The sequence below is a fragment of the Cetorhinus maximus genome, chromosome 22, assembly GCF_964194155.1.
Source record: "Cetorhinus maximus chromosome 22, sCetMax3.hap1.1, whole genome shotgun sequence".
NCBI classification, from domain to species: Eukaryota; Metazoa; Chordata; class Chondrichthyes; order Lamniformes; family Cetorhinidae; genus Cetorhinus; species Cetorhinus maximus.
The window spans coordinates 56409107-56430505 of NC_135900.1; the positions used below are offsets into that span (position 1 = coordinate 56409107).

Below are 21399 nucleotides of genomic sequence, written 5' to 3' on the forward strand. Positions count from 1 at the left end.
CAATAGAATTAGAATTCAATTAATAAATCCTGGAATATAAAGCCACGAAATTATAACTGATTGTTATAAAAACCCATCTGTTTCACTAATGTCCTTTAGGGAAGGAAACTGCTATCCTTACCTGGTCTGACGCAATGTGGTTGATTCTTAACCGACCTCTGAATTAGCCACTCAGTTCAAGAGCAATTTGGGATGAGCAGCAAATGCTGACCTTGCCAGTGACACTCACATCCCATGAAAGAATAAAGGGGAAAAAAAATAATAGTACCAGCAGATGAACTGTATAGGCTGGCAAATCTGAACAGATGGTTAAGAAATAGTTCCTCCCACTCTGAGGTAAGATAGTTGACAATTGTTGATGGTGAGAACTGTTGTTGTTGTCAGCTTATCAAGAGGATTTTGCTGCTATTGGCACTGATACCTGATCACTTATGTTACAAAGTTGCCTCTTCCATTTGCATTTATCCATTTATTAGGATATACTTTGGGTATGTATACTGACCATTTAACCAAGTGAATCTATGAACTTTGAAAACGCTCTCTTTCTTGGATGTCAACAACAAAAAAAATCTTCAAAACTTGCAAAAAAAGATAGAAAGCAAGGTATTATGGGGATACATAACTTTACCCAGTGAGACTAAGGCCAAAGAAAGCAGGAAAGAAAACTACTTGGTTCTCATTCCTGATTATTATACAAAGGTCTTAGCTTTGTTTCTTTTCACTCCACTCCTCATCCCATGTCAAATCACTTGATAACTCTCACTGTAATTGCACATGAAGAATAGCCATTTTGGTGAAGTGTAAGGGCTGACTGAGCTGATCCAACATGAATCATCACCTTCAGGAGAATATTTAAGGATGAAAAGGCTGCGCTAAATGCACAAGCAATAAGCATACTTTAAGGTGTGATACTGAATTTTACTGATCAAAATGGTCCTGAGTTTGGTCCCTCTGTCTGCTGAATTAGTTGAAGCAACTGTCAGAATAAAAATTGGCCTCTGTTTTTCTAAGATAGGTAGGGAAAATGCAGCTAAAAATCCTCCTTCGTGATAATAAAAGCTATTTCTCGATACTGGACAACGACAGGATTAGCATCAATCGTGATTATCTCAATCCCATTATATCAAATAACCTGTCAACAATCACTGAATAGGTTTTTACTGTGAAGTATTTTTGGGATATTCCAAGGGTATAAAAGAAGCTGTGTAAATGAAAGTTCTTTACATAAAAATGGTCAAGTGGGCATGCTATTAAAGTCAAATTGGCATCTGTAGAACCAATTGAATCAGCATTTTCAGGAAATGAGGGAGTGAAAAATAAACTAATGTTGAATAAGCTAACGTACTTCACTTTGATTCTTGGGTGCTAATTTTTTTTTGTTGTTTGTGACAGATGCCAAGCTTCTACCCAACTATAACTGTCGTGTTATGATCCGGGATAAAACTTGCTCCTCGTCAGGAGAACGTGCTGTTCTCGTCAGTCTACTACCTGTTTCTGGAAAGCCCTGCAAAGCCAGGGCGAAAGCCAGAGCCAAATCCCAATAATTGTGTAATGAAGTTTCTCTTGCTCCTTTCTTGACTGGCAACCTTTAATATTGACCCTTTTTTTTAAGAAAGATAAACCATTAATTTGTATGAAATACAATGGTGATTTTTTTTTTGTTACTACTTTTAAGCGTTTAAGTAACATTTTCTTATGATACTACCAAGGCCAAGAGTGAAAAGGTTCAATTGTTCATTTGTCATAAATCTGTGCTAATTGCGTTCAGATATTTCATAGGTTGTCTAACGAATTAGTTATTTCAGGCAATTCCCTTTGGAGCTATTACTTTGAGATCAGATTCCATCAAAACCTGAGACAGTTGCCTCATTTGACTTGACTAGTACCTCAGTTGAATTGTACATATATTGATTTCAGTATATAAATCAAGCTGATTTTTTTACACCGTGTTAAACAATGTGCCACTTATAACTATGAATAAAGAAACACGTGGCTGGGAGAGAATTTCTTGCTGTGCTAAGTAAGTGCATTGTATTTTCAGAATGTATAATTTTGATCTGAAATACTGGTAAATTGGCTTCAATATATTGTTTATAAAGCCATTTTTTAATATTGAACTTCGTAATTTTTTGACACTACATTTTCTACTTCCATGTGACCATAACATTTTGCATAATGTTTGCAAATGAAAGAAGTTCCTAACCATTGTTTTGCTAGTTTGTGAAGTTATTCACTTGTTTAGATGTCAAAATTGTATGTTATTAAAGAATATTGACAAAGTTCAAATCTACTTCAAACCTTACTATAAAATTACAACAGTATCTCCTGAGACCTATAGAATTTTTCAGTTTCATTTTTATGGCGCTGCAAAAAATTTTAATATCTGGCATTTCTAAAAGCATTATGATATGGCAGGTGGTAATTGCCTGGCTGAACAAATTCCAAAGGGAAACTTGGCCAAGCTATCACAACAATTTGCAATTCGTATTGTTATGACCCAGCACTTGGTAAAGCTGAGTTATTTAAAAAATCTTGGAAGGAAACTTTAAACAACTGTCATAATCTTTATTTTAAGTGGTATGTTTGAGGTGCAACTCTAAATTCAGGAATCAAACCATCAATTCTAGAGGTTTTATATTAAACTAAATGAAACATTTTATTAATTTACACAAATATATATGTATATATAAAAATATATACACATGGCTACAAATTACTACTATTATAACTTTTAACAAATTCCCAAACCAATCTCCATTAAGGCAATAGCACCCATAGACTTACCAGACACCAGGCAAAACATTTTACCTTGCGAATTCAAAATGAGATTCCTCTCACTTTGGCTCCTGTGGAGACAGTTGAAGGCTTCTTTGATATTGCATTGCCTCTGCTCTGCACACACAAAAACTGCTACCGGTTATATCCAGCACATCTCATTGAATGTAAATTCTTAATGTATCAACAGCCTCTTTGAACTCCACCTCTAACAATAAAACCCCTTTCATAGCACCAATTTTATTAGTAATATAAACATTGCTTGGTCTCTGCTAGCTAGGTGCCAGATTTCACCCCACTTGGTTGCTCTATTCAAAAAAAACACAAATGCCCTCGACCTCTTACATCTCAAAACTAGGACACATCAAAGCATCCAGACTAGCTGGCTTTAATCCAATTAAAACACCCACAGATTAAACCTCTATTTTAAAAGAAAAAGATTTTCCAATAATATATACATTAATAACTTCATGACAGTTTTTATTAAGAGAAGGTATGTGTTCTGAAGTAAAGAGTCCACTACTAATTTTGGAGATTTTAAATATTAAATTGTAACATTTATTAATAAAAAAGAGAACTTAAGTGCACAAGAGTACAATTAGTTAAATTTAGCCTTATAACAATTGCCAAAAGATTTATACTTAGCTAGACTCCCAAATAAACACCCTTTTCCAGGCAATAGCCCAAATACATTGTTAATCTATAAAACATCCAGTAATATTACCACAAGGCACCCACTGTTGCTATAAGGGAGGTATTTAACAGCTTCTCTCACTCGATAATGGAATTCCAAGACTTTTAACAAAACCTTGCTTTCTGGAACAAGCACCCCACCTTCTCTGGGGTGGCTAAAGGCTGTTTCTTCACAAGTCTGTCTTTGCACAGCCCACCTTTCAAGATCTCTCATGGCCACCCCAATACAGCTTTCAATCTTTCCTTAAATATATTTTCTCCCTTTTGATCTTTAAATCCCATTGTTTCAACCTTTCTTTGGAAGATACTTTTCCCAGAATATAAAAATCTTCCATGTTTCCATTTTGACTTTGCTCTTGGGTCAATAAAACATGATAACCTTGCTTGTTTATCTATGAACTCCTGTAAGATGTAACCATTTTCCTTGTTACCTTCTAATTCCCCTTTGAAATTCAAACAACCTTTCAACTTATCTACAAATGCAAATGTTAGTTTGTCCATTTCCATTTCAAAATGCTGCCTTACACCTAATCCCTTTGATTTAAACCTTGCAGCCTGACTGTCTTCAGTTTAATTAAATTAGTCACACACAACACATAGCCTCCACAAGCCTGCTTCAGTATCCCGCAGTAATATTAGGAAAAAAAATGAAATCTCCTTTACAATTGTAATTATAGCGTAACTCGAGCACTAGGCTTTCAAAGCAGTGTGCTCAGTGTTAATGTCTTGAAGTTTTTCTTTAAAAAATGAACCCTTTATAATACCTGCAAGATGCTCTGATTTGATGCGCAGATGCTTTTTTTAAGTAGGTCACTAGAGATTCTTCATGAATCAAGTCCTTTGTTACAGTGCTTTGCAGTATTACTCCAACCATCTGTCAGCCTTCCAGACCTTTTGGTATAGGTCCCCTTAGACTATGGATAATTGAGTATCAGAGTTCTTTAGAATCTAAGACAGATGGTTAATTTTCGCACTTTAGATCAACTCAACCCTGTTGACTAATTTCTGCCACATCTTCAGTTTTTTTCTCCCTCCCAATTCAATTCACTCCAAATACCTGAAATGAACACAATAGGAAGCACCTCACTTGTTCTGCAACATTTATTTTTGTTGAGTTTTAAGTTTGTGCTTCACCTAGTTTTGATTTTTTTTGGACTTAATGGAATGTTGGAGCCCAGACTCAGTTTTGCTTTTTATTGTATACGATTTGTTGTGCAGGATTTTCTAGTAAGTGACAGTCAGAACTTCTATCCCCAGTGCCCTTTATTTTGTACCCAACTTGGTGTCCAACTTGCTCTGAATAGAACAAGGCTTCGAGGCTGGCAGAGATGATCAAAATTGCAAAAAGGAATCCTGACCACGTGAATGTATGAATCAAGTTCACAAAGGGAAAGGAGATTCCTTGATTGAGTTTGATGTGATGCACTTCAAACACCAGACCGAGAAAGAGAGAACTTATTATGAGAGCCACTTCAGGGTAGAAGTTGGAAAGTGTTCTGTTGGACTTAATATGATGGAGACAGCAGATTTTGGTGTATCGTCTAACCCTCTCCAGTATCAGTCACTAAATGTAAGACAATTTCCGGATCATCAACTGTGGTGCAATGCCTAACTAGTGCCAACAGTTATTCAGAAATCAGCCATTGGTATTTGAGCTCTAAGCCAAACTCCCATGATGTCCTGCTGCCATACTGGCTAATGCTGAGGTAAAATACTGAAGAGAATCTAAGCAATTTATTTACCTTCATGGTTGGGGGCTCTTGATATATGTTGCAAAACATGACAACAGCATTGATGCCTATGCCCCTGTCCACCAATTTACTTGTATCCAGGAGACCTAAGGGAAAGATTTGAATAAGTGATTAAATTAAGTAGATCATCTGGTTCCACTTTATTTGTCACAGCTCCTTATACAACAACATTGAGCACTGGCCTGGGTTTCTTTGTCACCAGGTCCCTTAAAACATTCATCAACTCTCGTGCAATGTAGAAAGGAAATCTCAGCTCTATTTCATTCATTCCCTATTCTTAGCCAAAGACTTGTCCAAGGAACAAATTGAAACTGAGTTGTAAATTCAGTCAAAATGTCAAAAATGCCAGTCTAGTCAGACTTGTGAGGTGGGTTTTCGGCATCTCAATAAGATGTTAGTTATGACATGACATGTCCCAGTTAGGAGAGCACCAAGAGCCCATAAGGGTGGTGGGGAAATCTTTCGCTGTATCATGTGATATTAGAATCAGAACTGCTGAAAACTAAGTCTAGTGAGTTTGGGAAGTTCCCATGGAGGAAGACCTCCAACCCAATTGAACAACCAGATATGACACTGTCTCCGGTCTCCACTGGTGTCCAGTTGCATGGGTCTTCAGAGAGCCAACCCAGAACAGTTACGATTGCAGCAATTGATTATTCTATCAGCTTTGTGCTTTTCTCAAAGGGTCATCGCCTTACTATTTTGAACAGGTGACCTCTGTGGTACTCCAAGGTGACTTGGTGTAAGTTCTTGGAGACCCATTTCAAATAATTTGTGCAGTTGTCATATATTGTAAGTGATGGCTGAATAAATTAGGAAGATAAGTAGATTACTTAGGCAAAACATTCTTCATTCTTCAAAAGGTAGATCATCACTCCACAGAGAACATTTCTCTCAATCAACCTTAATCTTTTTGATTGGATAAGGCTTGAAGATGTAAAATATTGTGCTTTTGTTTTCTTCTCCCAGTTGTCTCATTTCTCAAAGGACATTGTGGTAAAGAGAAACCTGAATGAAGATATTCGTATGTGGAGTTTCAGGAAAGCTAGGAATGGGTTTGAGAAGGGAAAGGATTTCCAGCACTGAGGTCAAACTGACTGGCCTATAGTTTCCGGGTTTATAATTACACCCTTTTTTCAACAAGGACATAACATTCACAATTCTCCAGTTCTCTGCCACCACCCCTGTATCTACGGATGATTTGAAGGTTATGACCAGCACCTCTGCAATTTCCACACTTGCTTTCGTCGGCATTCTCATGCATCACATCTGGTTCTGTTGACTTAATTAACTTTTAAGTACAGTCAGCTTTTCTAGTACTTCTACAGTTTTTAGCCCATCCAGTATCTCAACCATCTCCTCTTTCACTATGATTTTGATAGCATCATCTTCCTACTTTCCTGCTCTCTCACTAGACAGGATAAGGAAGGGGAGGAACTTCTGAATTCTGTTCAGGAGAATTTCCTTGATCAGCATGTTCTTGGCCCCACTAGAAAGAAGGCATTGTTGGATCTGGTGCTGGGAAATGAGGTGGACTGGTTGTGTGCGGTGGAACATTTGGGTAAGAGTGATCATTGTGTAATGAGGTTTAGATTAGTAATGGAGGAGAGCAATGACAATCTAATAGAACTTTTAATTGGAAGAGGGATAATTTCAATGTGATGAGAGGGGATGTAACCAGGGTAAAATAGAACCTGCGAGTGACAGGAAAAACTGTAATGGATTAATGGGTTATTCTTAAGGAAGAGATGCTTCAGCTACAGGCTCAGTACATTCCAACAAGGGTGAAAGGGAGCCAAAGCTCCTTGGATGATGAGGGAGATAAAGAAACAAAAATGGAGGCTGTATGATTCGTATCTGGTTTTCATTTGAAGAACTCACCTGATAAAGGCAATAGGTTGAGAGGGGCGGAGAAGAGGAGATGTTACACTCTCCAATCCTGCAACGACCACAGAGACTCAGGCTTCCTTTTAACCGGTTTTATTCAAGCATATGCAAGGGAGCCGCAATCATTCCTAAGAATGAAGACACAGCTCCCAGATTGATTACATTTCATTACTTTTGTACTTTTTCTTATCACAATACATTTGATTCCATTTGAATACATCCAATCAGTAACCGACACACCAGTTCCATACTAACTTTATCCTATTGATTACATAAACATATGATTGTGCTAACCAATTATTCTAAAGGATGTATACATAATTATATTATCCAATCAAAATTAAAACATGTACGCAAAGACCTTGGTTCTTACAACTCAAAACTGTTTGTGTTTCATCAAAGCTGCCTCTTTGTCCATTGTTCATCTTCCCATATCTAAGCTGGAACCATCTGCCCCTTCCCTATGTGAGAGAGGAGTACACCTAATCTAATTTATGTCATACTTTTGTCTCCAGTCTGACTCTCAAGGCTGTGCAATGTTCATCTGGTAATCTTCAACTCTTAATATGTTTAGCAACCATGTCTGCCTGGAGATTTTAGGGGTTTTTCAGTAAATTCTTGCTGTATTCTCTATTAGCATTTTTAATTTCCCCCTAACAGCAGTCAACATAAAAGAGAACCCAAAAATCTGCCAGCATGTAAATGGTAAGCAGGTAGTGAGAGATGGACTGGGTCCTACTAGGGATAAAGAAGGTGATATATACTTAGAGGTGCAGGGCAAGGCTAAAATACTTAATGAATTCTTTGTATCGGTGTTTACTAAGGAAGAGGATGCTATTAAAATATTAATAGAAGCAGAGATGGTGGAGGCAATGGGTAGTGTGAAAATTTATGGGGAAAATACTGGAAAGGTTCAATATGCTTAGGGTAGATAAGTGAACTGGTCCAGGCGACTTGCAGGCAGGTTTTTTAAAAATTCATTCACAGGATGTGGGCTTCGCTCGCATTTATTGCCCATCCCTAGTTGCCCTTGAGAAGGCAGTGGTGAGCTGCCTTCTTGAACCATTGCAGCCCATGTGGTATAGGTACACCCACAGTGCTGTTAGGAAGGGCATCCCAGGATTTTGACTCAGGAACAGCGATATATTTCCAAGTCAGGATGTTGAGTCACTTAGAGGGGAACTTGCAGGTGGTGGTGTTCCTCATCTATCTGTTGCCCTTGTCCTTCTAGATGGTAGTGGTTGTGGCTTTGGAAGGTGCTAAGGAGCTTTGGTGAATTCCTGAAGTGCATCTTGTAGATGGTACAACCTGCTGCTACTGTGCGTATGTGGTGGAGGGAGTGAATGTTTGTGGATGTGGTGCCAATCAAGTGGTCTGCTTTGTCTTGGATGGTGCCAAGCTTTTTGAGTGTTGTGGGAACTGCACTCATCCAGACAAGTGGACAGTATTCCATCACATTCCTGACTTGTGCCTTGTAGGTGGTGGACAGGCTTTGGGAAGCCGTGAAGTGAGTTACTTGTCACAGGATTCCTAGCCTCTGACCTGTTCTTGTAGCCACAGTATTATATGGCTAGTCCAGTCCAGTTCATGATTTTGATAGTCGGGGATTCAGTGATGGTAATGCCATTGAATGTCAAGGGGCAATGGTTAAATTCTCTCTTACTGGACATGGTCATTGCCTGACACTTGTGTGGCATGAATGTTACTTGCCAGTTGTCAGCCCAAGCCTGGATATTGTCCAGGTCTTACTGCATTTGGACATGGACTGCTTCAGTATCTGAGGAGCCATGAATGGTGCTGAACATTGCGCAATCGTCAGTAAACATCCCCACTTCTGACCTTATGATGGAAGGAAGATCATTGCTGAAGCAGCTGAAGATGGTTGGGCCAAGGACACTACCCTGAGGAACTCCTGCAGTGATGTCCTGGAGCTGAGATGACTGACCTCCAAAAGCCTCAACCATCTTCCTTTGTGTTAGATATGACTCCAGCCAGTGTAGAGTTATCCCCTGATTCCCATTGACTCCAGTTTTGCTCGGGCTCCTTGATGCCACACTCGGACAAATGCAGCCTTGATGTCAAGGGCAGTCACTCTCACCTCACCTCTAGAGTTCAGCTCTTTTGTCCATGTTTGAACCAAGGCTATAATGAGGTCAGGAGCTGAGTGGTGCTGGCAGAACCCAGACTGGGTGTCAGTGAGCAGCTGCCACTTGATAACACTGTTGATGACCCCTTCCATCACTTTACTGATGATCAAGAGTAGACTGATGGGGCGGTAATTGGCCGGGTTGGATTTGTCCTGCTTTTCTGTACAGGACATATGTGGGCAATCTTCCACATAGCTGGGTAGATGTCAGTGTTATAGCTGTACTGGAACAGCTTGGCTAGGGATGTCGCAAGTCTTCAGTACTATTGTCGGAATATTGTCAGGGCCCATAGTCTTTGCAGTATCCAGTGCCTTCAGCCGTTTCTTGATATCATGTGGAGTGTATCGAATTGGCTGAAGACTGGCATCTGTGATGCTGGGGACCTCTGGAGGTTCTAAAGGAAGTAGGGTGGAAATAACGCAAAGGTTTGCCTTAATTTTTCAAGTTTCCTTAGATATGGGGGAGCTGGCAGAGGATTGGAGAGTGGTAAATGTGGCACCCTTTTTTAAGAAAGGGTGCAAGGTCAGGCCTAGCAAGTTATAGGCCAGTTAGTCTAACATCAGTGATGGTGTTACGACCCCAGCTGATGTTAATACTGGACAAATCAGATCCCAGACTGAAACCTGGCTTGATAGATTGTAACTTATTTAGAAACTGTGGACGAAAGTTACTAAACAAATTTACAGGAGTATGCTGATGAGCTATTAATGCAAATAATAAAATATTTATTAAAACAAGAAAAATGAACTATATTACACCAGACAAAAAGATCTCAATACAAGCACAAGAAGGTGATTCAATTTCCTAATATTTCTTTACCCAGCAATATCTTTACAAATGCATAAACCAATGAAGAGTTACCACTGGCTTGACACAAAGGCTCCTTGCTAGGGACTGGCACACGTGCAAATGGTTTTCTTCCAGTGAATTCTTGAGCATTCACTTGATGCTTCTCACCCAACTCGTACGGAGACTCCAAAAACCGCACTCTAAACTCATGTTTGCTCTGCAGATGAAGCAATAATGAGTTTCCTAAACCCACTCAGCCAGTAGCATTGTGTTTTTTCTTATCAGAGGGCTTAAAATTCCTGTCTTCTCTCCCTGTTTCCTGCTGACTGAACTGCCTCTCACCACATGTCTTTCTCTGTCACTCTGTCACTTGAATACTGTTGCTAGCAACAGTAAGGTTTTTCAACTTCGCTTTTGAATCCCTGAACTCTCAACCCCCTCAACCCATCTCTTGAATCTCAGGCAAAAACAGAAACAGAAATACCTGGAAAAACTCAGCAGGTCTGGCAGCATCTGTGGAGAGGAGCACAGCTGACGTTTCGAGTCCTCATGACCCTTCAACAGAACTAAGTAAAAATAGGAAAGGGGTGAAATATAAGCTGGTTTAAGTGGGGGGGTGGTGGCGGGTGTTGGGACAAGAAGCCAGTGATAGGTGGAGATAACCAAAAGATGTCACAGACAAAAGGACAAAGAGGTGTTGAAGGTGGTGATATTATCTAAAGGAATGTGCTAATTAAGGGTAGAAAGCAGGACAAACAAGGTACAGATAGATCTAGTGGGGGTGGGGTGGGGTGAAGGAATACTAAAAAGGCTAAAAGGTAGAGATAAAACAATGGGTGGAAATACATTTAAAAATAATGCAAATAGGTGGGAAAAGAAAATTCTATATAAATTATTGGAAAAAACAAAAAGGAGGGGGAAGAAACGGAAAAGGGGTGGGGATGGAGGAGAGTTCATGATCTAAAATTGCTGAACTCAATATTCAGTCCAGAAGGCTGTAAAGTGCCTAGTCGGAAGATGAGGTGCTGTTCCTCAAGTTTGCGTTGAGCTTCACTGGAACAATGCAGCAAGTCAAGGACAGACATGTGGGCATGAGAGCAGGGTGGAGTGTTGAAATGGCAAGCGACAGCGAGGTCTGGGTCATTCTTGCAGACAGACCGAAGGTGTTCTGCAAAGCGGTCACCCAGTCTGCGTTTTGTCTCTTCAATGTAGAGGAAACCGCATTGGGAGCAACGAATGCAGTAGACTAAGTTGAGGGAAGTGCAAGTGAAATGCTGCTTTACTTTACTTGCTTTACTCCTCCGCCAACTCCAGCATGATGCCACCATCAAACACATCTACCCTTCACCCCCCCGGTGGCATTCCGTAGGGATCGTTTCCTCCGTGACACCCTGGTCCACTCCTCCATCACCCCCTACTCCTCAACCCCCTCCCACGGCACCTTCCCATGCAACCACAGAAGATGCAACACCTGCCCCTTCATTTCCTCTCTCCTCACCGTCCAAGGGCCCAAACACTCCTTTCAAGTAAAGCAGCATTTCACTTGCACTTCCCTCAACTTAGTCTACTGCATTCGTTGCTCCCAATGCGGTTTCCTCTACATTGAAGAGACAAAACGCAGACTGGGTGACCGCTTTGCAGAACACCTTCGGTCTGTCTGCAAGAATGACCCAGACCTCGCTGTCGCTTGCCATTTCAACACTCCACCCTGCTCTCATGCCCACATGTCTGTCCTTGACTTGCTGCATTGTTCCAGTGAAGCTCAACGCAAACTTGAGGAACAGCACCTCATCTTCCGACTAGGCACTTTACAGCCTTCTGGACTGAATATTGAGTTCAGCAATTTTAGATCATGAACTCTCCTCCATCCCCACCCCTTTTCCGTTTCTTCCCCCTCCTTTTTGTTTTTTCCAATAATTTATATAGAATTTTCTTTTCCCACCTATTTGCATTATTTTTAAATGTATTTCCACCCATTGTTTTATCTCTACCTTTTAGCCTTTTTAGTATTCCTTCACCCCACCCCACCCCCACTAGATCTATCTGTACCTTGTTTGTCCTGCTTTCTACCCTTAATTAGCACATTCCTTTAGATAATATCACCACCTTCAACACCTCTTTGTCCTTTTGTCTGTGACATCTTTTGGTTATCTCCACCTATCACTGGCTTCTTGTCCCAACACCCGCCACCACCCCCCCACTTAAACCAGCTTATATTTCACCCCTTTCCTATTTTTACTTAGTTCTGTTGAAGGGTCATGAGGACTCGAAATGTCAACTGTGCTCTTCTCCACCAATGCTGCCAGACCTGCTGAGTTTTTCCAGGTATTTCTGTTTCTGTTTTTGTTTTGGATTTCCAGCATCTGCAGCTCTTTGCTTTTATTTTGAACTCAGGGTTGTAAAAGACTGACCTTTCAGCCACATGTCCATCCAGACTTCTGGCACCAAGACTCATACCAAACCTACATGAAACTGAAAGCACTCTACCTTCCTTAACACAAAAATGCATACATACATGATAATTCAGCTTAAAAACTATACATCGTTCATCACAGGTGGATACGGTTTTGGAATCCTTAATCAGGGACAAAAATTAACAGCACTTAGGAAACGTTGGAGTTAATTAAGGAGAGCTAGCATGGATGTATAAAAGGCAGATCGTGTTTGACTAGCCTAATTGCTTTTTTGATGAAGTAACAGAAGGTTGAAGATGTTAGATGTTAACTATATGGATTTTAAGGCAGTGTTTGGCAAGGTAAAACATAAAAGGCTGGTTAACAAAATTGAGGCTCATGTAATAGGAGGATCAGCGTGCAATTGGGTAAAAGAAAGATTGGCTTAAGGACAGAAAACAGTGAGTTGTGGTAGATGGTGGTTGTTGTATTGGAAAATGGTAGTGGTATTCCTCAAGGGCCACTGCTTTTTCAACAAGATATAAATGATTTGGATCTTGGAATACAGAGTAAAATTTCAAAATTTTCCAATGATACTAATCTTGGAGGAATGACAAACGGTGAGGATGGTACAAATTGTATGCAACAGGACATAGGCTAGCAGAATGGGTGGACAGGCGGCAGATGGAATTTAATACAGAGAAGTGTGACATAATGAATTCTGGCAAAAGGAATGGGGAGAGTCAATGTAGACTTAATGGCACAGTTCTTAAGAGTGTAATGAACGGAGGGACCTGGGGATGCATTGCATCGATCTTTGTAGGTGGCAGGGCATAAAGTGTATGGATACTGGGCTTCATAAATAGAGGCATCGAGTATAAAAGCAGATAAACTATATTGAACCTTTATAAAGTCTTGGTTAGGCCCCTATTGTGTCCAGTTCTGGTCATCACACTTTAGCAAAGATGCCACTCCGCTCCTATTTACTTACACTGAAATGCAGCTGCACCTCTCTCGCCTGACATTCTGACTCGGACCGGGTGAGAACAGTGCAGTGCAGCGGGTTCTTGAGGTCTTCAGTCGAATGTCGGGGAGTCGGAGGTAAGGAAGACATGCCCTGTTTTTTTTATGGCACAAGCTGCTGTAAAGCAGTAGGCTTAAAGTTCCAGCCACTTTGAGAAGACATGCAAGCGTGTAAGGTATTTGGGTTGAATGGGGGCAGGGGGAGGGAGGTGGTGTCAGGTGTTCAGTGGCTTTGATGTCCCAGAGGTCAGAGGGTATGGGCTGTAATGATCCTTGAAAGGGCGTAGAAGAGATTTAGCAGAATGGTTCTAGAAATGGGGAGTGAGGAGGTGGGGTTTAGTTACAAGGTTAAGTTGGAAAGGCTGGGGTTGTTCACCTTGGGACAAAGAAGATTGAAGGGAGATTTGAGAGTGGTGTACAAGATTATGACAGACTTGAATAAAGTAAACAAGGAAAAACTCTTCCCATTAGTTGATTGTACAACGACTAGTAAGAGGTGTCAATAAGAGGCACATGGCCACAGGGGGTGACTTCAGCCTGAGTGAGACATAAGAACATAAGAAATAGGATCAGGAGTAGGCCATTCAGCCCCTCAAGCCTGCCCCACCATTCAATAAGATCAGGGCTGATCTGCCCCAGGCTTCAACTCCACTTTCCTGCCAGCTCCTCATAGCCCTCAACTCCCTGATATTTGAAAAATCTATCTACCTCCTCTTTAAATACTTTGTCATCTGGCCTCCACAACTCTCTGGGGTAGAAAATTGAAGACATTCACTACCCTCTGAGAGAATAAATTCCTTCGCAATGAGTGTCCCCTTATTCTGTAATTATGTTCCCTAGTTTGAGATTCCCCCACTCGTGGAAACATCTTCTCAACATTATCCTGTCAAGCCCCCTCAGAATCTTGTATGCTTCAATAAGATCACCCCTCATTCTTCTAAACTCTAATGAATAAAGGCCTAACCTGTTTAGCCGTTCTTGATAAGTCAACCCCTTCATCCCAGGAATCAGCCTAGTGAATCTCTTTTGAACTGCCTCCAATGCCAGTATATCCTTTCTTAAATACAGGGACCAAAACTGTACACAGTACCCCAGGTGTGGCCTCACCAACACCCTGTACAGTTGTAACAAGACTTCCCTATTTTTAAACTCCAACCCCCTAGCAATACAGGCCAAAATTCTATTTGCCTTCTTAATTACTTGCTGCATCCACATACTAACTTTGTGTTTTATCCACAAGAACACAGATCCCTCTGCACTTTTTTGGAGTCTCTCTCTATTTAAATAATAGCCTGCTTTTTGATTCTTCCTACCAAACTGCACAACCTTACACTTTCCTAACTTAAACTCCATCTGTCAAGTTTTTGCCCACTCACTCAACCTATCTATATCCCCTTGCAGATCCCTTATGTCCTCATCATCACAACATGCCTTCCCACCTATTTTTGTATTGTCAGCAAATTTGGGTACATTACACTCTGCCCTCTCCTTAAAGTCATTAATATAGATAGTAAATAATTGTGGCCCTAGGACTGATCCTTGTGGCACTCCACTAGTTACGTCTTTCTAAACTGAAAAAGACCTGTTAATCCCAACTCTCTGCCTTCTGTGTGTTAACCAATCCTCAATCCATGCTAATACATTACCCCAATACCGTGAGCTCCTATCTTGTGCAATAACCTTTTATGTGGCACATTATCAAATGCCTTCTGGAAATCCAAATACACTACATCTACTGGTCCCCCTTTGTCAGCTCTGCTTGTTATGTCCTCAAAGAATTCTAGCAAATTTGTCAAACATGATGTTCCTTTCACAAAACCTTGTTGACTCTGTTTGATTGTGTTAAGCTTTTCTAAATGTCATGCTAATTATTCCTTAATAATGGCCTCTAACATTTTCCCAACCACAGATGTTAGGCTGACTGGCCTATAGTTTCCTGCCCTTTGTCTCCCTCCATTCTTGAACAGGGGCATCACATTAGCGGTTTTCCAATCCGCTGGGACCCACCTGGAATCCAGTGAGTTCTGACATATTTCGATCAACGCCTCCAACTATCTCTGCAGTCACTTCTTTTAAAACCCCTGGATGCAGGCTATCAGGTCCTGGCAACTTGTCTGCCTTTAGTCCCATTAGCTTGTCAAATACTTTGTCCCTAGTGATAGAGACTGTTACTAGATCTTTCCTCCCATTAGCTCCTTGCTTAGTGGATATCTTTGGGATGTTTATAGTGTCCTCTACCATGAAGACTGATGCAAAATACTGGTTTAAATTATCTGCCATTTATTTCCCTGTTCCGCTTATCAATTCTCCAGCCACGTCCTCAAAGGGCCCTACGTTCACTTTAGTCACTCTTTCCCTTTATATATCCGTAGAAGCTCTTGCTGATTGTTTTTATATTTCTTGCCGATTTACTTTTGTAATCAATTTTCTCCCTTTTTATTAGCTTTGTAGTCATCCACTGCTGGTTCCTAAAAAAAAAATCCCAATCTCCTGGCCTATCACTACTTTTTGGCGTTTTTTTATGCCTTAGACTTTGATTGGATACTCTCCTTGACCACCTTTGTTAACCACAAGCAGTTCATCCTTTTCATAGAGTCCTTTTTTTTAAACAGGGATAAATTTATGCTGAGCATTATGAAATATTTGCTTAAATGTCTGCCACTACTCATCCACTGACCTTCCCCTTAGTTTATTTTCTCAGCCCACTTTAGACAATTCTTTCTTCATACCTCTGCAATTGCCCTTATTTAAGTTGAGGATACTGGTTTGAGACCCAAGTTGCTCGCCCTCAAACTGAATTTCAAATTCTACCATATTGCGATCGTTGCCCCCTAGAGGATCCTTAACTAGGATATCTCTTATTAACTCCACCTCTACACATTACTAGATCTAAAGTAACCTGTTCTGCAATGTATTGCTCTAAGAAACAATCCCTGATGCACTCTACAAATTCGTCTTCCATGTTACCCCTGCCAATTTGATTTGCCCAGTCAATATGCAGATTTAAATCACCCATGACAATTGTAGCGTCCTTCTTACACACCTCCATTATTTCCCAATTTATACTTTGTCTTACAGTGAGGCAACTCTTCAGGGGCCTATAGACGACTTCCACCCATGAATTCTTCCCCTTGCTATTCCTTATTTCCACCCAAACTGATTCCACATCACGATCTAATGCATCTATGCCACTACTCACCATCACACTGATACCTTCCTTTATTAACAAAGCTACCCCACCTCCTTTTCCTTTTTGCCTATTTTTCCAGAATGTCGAATACCATTGAATATTGAGTTCCCAGCCTTGGTCACCCTGCAACTACGTCTTTGTAATAGTTATCAAGTCATATTTATTTATTTCTATTTATGTCGTCAACTCGTCTATCTTGTTACAAATGCTGCGTGCATTCAGATAAAGAGCCTTAAGCTTTGACTATTTACCATTATTGCCCATTCTGGTACTGATTTCTGCTGCACTCTTCTGCTATTTTCTGCCCCTTCCTGTCACTTAGATTATTGTTCGCCTCTTCACTGCCCTGCGTCTCTGCTGTCTTGTTTCCTTTTGATTTTTTAAGCTTCCCTTCAATTGAACCCCACCCCCCCAACCCCCACTAATTAGTTTAAAGTCCTATCTACAACCCTAGTTATACGATTTGCCAGGACACTGGTCCCAAGCATGGTTGAAATGAAGCCCATCCCAACAGAACAGCTCTCTCCTTTCCCAGTACTGGTGCCAGTGCCCCATGAATCGGAACCCATTTCTCCCACATTAATCTTTGAGCTACACATTTACCTCTCTAATCTTATTTACTCAGTGTCAATTTGCACATGGCTCAGGTAGTAAACTGGAGATTATTACCTTTGTGGTTCTGCTTTGTAATTTAGCCCTGAGCTGAGCTGAGCCCTCAGCAGAACCTCTTTCCTAGCCCTACCTATGTCATTGTACCTACATGGACCATGACAACTGGATCGTCCCGGCATCCACCAGCTCCCATATACTATAGCTGCAACACATCGCCTGCCCAGCCATCTCTACTCTATTTAATTAATTAACTTGGATGTTAAATATTTTAAAAGTGAATTTCTTACCTGTACTCTTCAGCTGCAATAATGTGTCCTGGTTTAAATCACTTGGCCAATAAAAAGAGACATGGAAGAGATTTTTTTTTTTGTAAAAATATACTTTATTCATAAAATATCTTCAATCACATTCCAAACCATTTCAAAAACAACATTACAAGGGTACAATCCAGGTTAAACTTTTACAAAATGTATCACCAGGTGCATCAGTACAAACAATATTACAATCATTTACAGCCTTTCATTTTGATCTGTACAGCCCGAGGGGCTCTAAACAGTTCCCAGTCTCTCGGTGCGCTGTGGTAGAAAGGTCTTAGACAGCGACCCTTCCCCATTGCGCCTTTGCGGCAGCTGCCCCAAGCTTTAGTGCGTCCCTCAGCACGTAGTCCTGGACTTTGGATTGTGCCAGTCCGCAACAGTCGGTCGGGGACAACTCTTTGTGCTGGAAGACCAACAAGTTTCGGGCAGACCAAAGCGCGTCTTTCACCGAGTTGATGATCCTCCAGCTGCAGTTGATGTTTGTCTCGGTGTGTGTCCCTGGGAACAGCCCGTAGAGCACAGAGTCCTGTGTCACAGAACTGCTCGGGATGAACCTCGACAGCAACCACTGCATCTCTCTCCAGACTTTCTTTGCAAAGGCACAATCCACAAGGAGGTGAACAACGGTCTCTTCCCCACCACAGCCACCTCGAGGGCAACGTGCAGAGGGGGTGAGCCTCCTGGCGTGTAGGAAGGATCTGACGGGGAGGGCCTTTCTCACCACCAGCCAAGCTACGTCTTGGTGCTTGTTGGAAAGTTCTGGCGATGAGGCATTCTGCCAAATGACTTTGACAGTCTGCTCGGGGAACCATCCCACAGGGTCCACCCTCTCCTTTTCCCTCAGGGCCTCTAGGACGTTGCGTGCTGACCACTGCCTGATGGACTTGTGGTCAAAGGTGTTTTTCTGCATAAATTTTTCCACCAGGGACAGGTGGTACGGCACGGTCCAACTACTTGGAGCGTTCCGCGGCAGCGTGGCCAGACCCATCCTTCGCAACACCGGGGACAGGTAGAACCTCAGCACGTAGTGACACTTGGTGTTTGCGTACCGAGGGTCTACGCACCGCTTGATGCAGCCACACACAAAGGTGGCCATCAGTATGAGGGCGATGTTGGGCACGTTTTTTCCCCCTTTATCTAGAGGCTTGTACATCGCGTCCCTGCGGACACGATCCATTTTCGACCTCCAGATAAAGCGGAAGATGGCTCGAGTGATCGCCATCGCGCAGGAGTCTGGAATGGGCCAGACCTGCGCCACGTACAGCAACAGCGAGAGTACCTCACACCTGATGACCAGGTTCTTTCCCGCAACGGAGAGGGAGCGTCGCTCCCACATGCCCAGTTTCCTTTTCACCATAGCCACTCGCTCCTTCCAGTTTCTAACGCATGCCCCGGTCCCTCCGAACCATATCCCCAGCACCTTCAGGCCGTCAGCCCTGACAGTGAAGGGGACAAAGGATCAGTCAGCCCAGTTCCCAAAGAACATGGCCTCGAAGAGATACCCACTAATTGCTTACCTGTTTTCCTTTGACGTCATACTTCGGCTCTGACAGGTAGAAACAAGTCCTCCTGTCACACTCCCCTCTAGGTGCTGCTGACTGCCTGGCTCGGGGTGGTCCTCTCGCACTCTCCTTGACAGAGACCGAGTGAGTATATTTGGGAATTTGGTTCAAAGTGGGAATTCAACTGCTAAATCTTTTTCAAGTTCAATTTTAGAGTAAGAGTCAGATTCTGACCTAGAACTAGCAGCCTTTAAGTAAGATAAATTGCCTAGTTAAACAGCCAACTGCCTTAGTAGCAGTTAACTGTCAATCACCTGAAAGCTCATGCCTGAATAAGTGCCTGAATAGATGTTGATTACTGTAGCAGGAAGTGAAGCTAGCGAGTGTCTAGCTTATATAAAGGGACTTTTAAAGCGCATGGTCAGTAAGAGACGCACAGTCACAGAGGGGAGACTTCAGCCTGAGTGAGACAGAGACCGAGTGAGTATATGGGAATTTGGTTCCAAGTGGGAATTCAGTGCATAGGGGGAAAGAGGTGCTTTAGGTAAGGTTTACTGCGAGAAGTAAGTTGTGCTGAGTGGGGAGTTCAGTGAAGGGTGGGGAGGAGGTGCTTTTTTTTTTCTCTTCTACTCTTTTTCAGCCTCCAGCATTTGATTTCCATTTTGTTGCAGCAGAAGCAGCAGGTAAACCAGGATCTGGTATTATTAGTTTTATCAGTATTGTAAAGTTTACTGGCAGTGCCAAAACCTATTAGCAATTGATTAACACATTTTGGAGGTGGTAGGGCAGGTGATGTGCTGCAATTGCAGGATGTAGGAGCTTCTGGATATTGGTGCAATCCAGGAAAAACGCATCTGCAGTAAGTGTTTGCAGCTGCAGGAACTTCGGCTCCATGTTATTGAGCTGGAGGCCGAACTGCAGACACTACAGCATATCGGGGGAGGAAAATTAACTGGACACTTTATTCCAGGAGGCGGTCACACCCCTTAGGATGGAGTCTTCTGATTTGGTCAGTGGTCAAGGACAAGAGTGTGTGAATGCAAGTGAGGCAAGTAAGGGGACCCAGAGGGCAGGAGTGCAGGAGCCTCGGGCCTTGCAATTGTCCAACAGGTCTGAGGTTATTTCAGCTTGTTTGGATGAGAGTGGGGGCTTCAGGGTGGATGAGCTAACTGGCCATGGCACCATGGTGCAGGAAGCCATTCAAGAGGGGAATGTAGAGGTAGTAGGAGTCAGTATGGTCAGAGGGATTGACACTGTTCCCTGCAGCAAAGAGCGTGAGTCCAGAAGGCTATGTTGCCTACCCGGTGCCAGGGTTTGGGACATCTGCTCGGGGCTGGAGAGGAACTTGCAGTGGGAGAGGAGGACCCAGCCATCGCAGTCCATGTTGGTACCAATGACATAGGCAAAAGGAGGTTCTGCATAGTCAGTTTGAGGATCTTGGCACCAAATTAATAAGCAGAACCTCAAAGGTCATAATCTCTGTATTATTACCTGAGCCATATGCAAATTGGCATAGGACAAATAAGATTAGAGAAATGAATGTGTGGCTCAAAGCCTGGTGTGGGAGAAGTGGGTTCTGGTTCATGGGGCTCTGGCACCAATACTGGGGAAAGTGGGATCTGTACCATTGGGATGGTCTACACCTGCACCTTGCTGGGACTGGTGTTCTTGAGAGCCACATAACTAGGGAAGTAGAGAGAGTTTTAAACTAAGTAGTGAGGGCAAGGGTACAAATTTGGGAAGATGCATTAAATCAAAGAGTAAAGACAAGGCAAAAGAGAAAGGTATTATTGCCAGAAATGAAAAAGAGACCGTGACAGGAAGGGATAGAGAGTGCAAATCTAACAGTAAATCAACAGATCAGCCTAGAGGTTATAAAAAGAATAAAAGGATAAAACTAAAGGCTCTGTATTTAATTGCACAAAGCATTCAAAGCAAAACAGATGAACCAAGAGTGCAAATAGAAATAAATAAGTACAATTTGATAGCCATTACAGAGACATGGCTGCAGGAGGACATGGATTGGGACCTGAACATTAAAGGATATAGGACATTTAGGAAGGACAGGAAGCAAGGAAAAGATAGAGGGGTGACTCTGTTAGTTAATGATGGTATTAGCACAATAGAGGGGGTGACCTAAGTTCAGGAAACCAAGATGTGGAAATGGTTTGGGTAGAGATGGAAAATGGTAAAGGCAAGAGGTCACTTGTGGGAATTATGTACATGGCCCCTAATAGCAACCACATGGTACAATGGAGCATAATGGAAGAAATAAAGGGAGCTTGTCAGAAAGGCACAACGATAATCATGGGAGATTTCT

At 41.9% G+C, this 21399-nt stretch overlaps 1 protein-coding gene across 3 annotated transcripts in view; it reads left to right on the forward strand.

Annotated features, from left to right (window-relative positions):
- LOC144696719 (uncharacterized) overlaps window positions 1-21399 on the forward strand; it is a 132954-nt gene that overhangs the window by 95246 nt on the left and 16309 nt on the right. For 2 of the 3 annotated variants that reach the window (XM_078568363.1, XM_078568362.1), the window contains one exon: window positions 1393-2282. The exons of the other annotated variant lie outside the window; for it this stretch is intronic. Coding sequence is in view for 1 of the 2 variants with exons in the window: in XM_078568362.1 (XP_078424488.1) it covers window positions 1393-1544 (152 nt within the window). In the remaining variant the exon portion in view is untranslated. Of the gene's footprint in view, window positions 1-1392; window positions 2283-21399 lie in introns of those variants that run through there. 3 annotated transcript variants of the gene reach the window in all.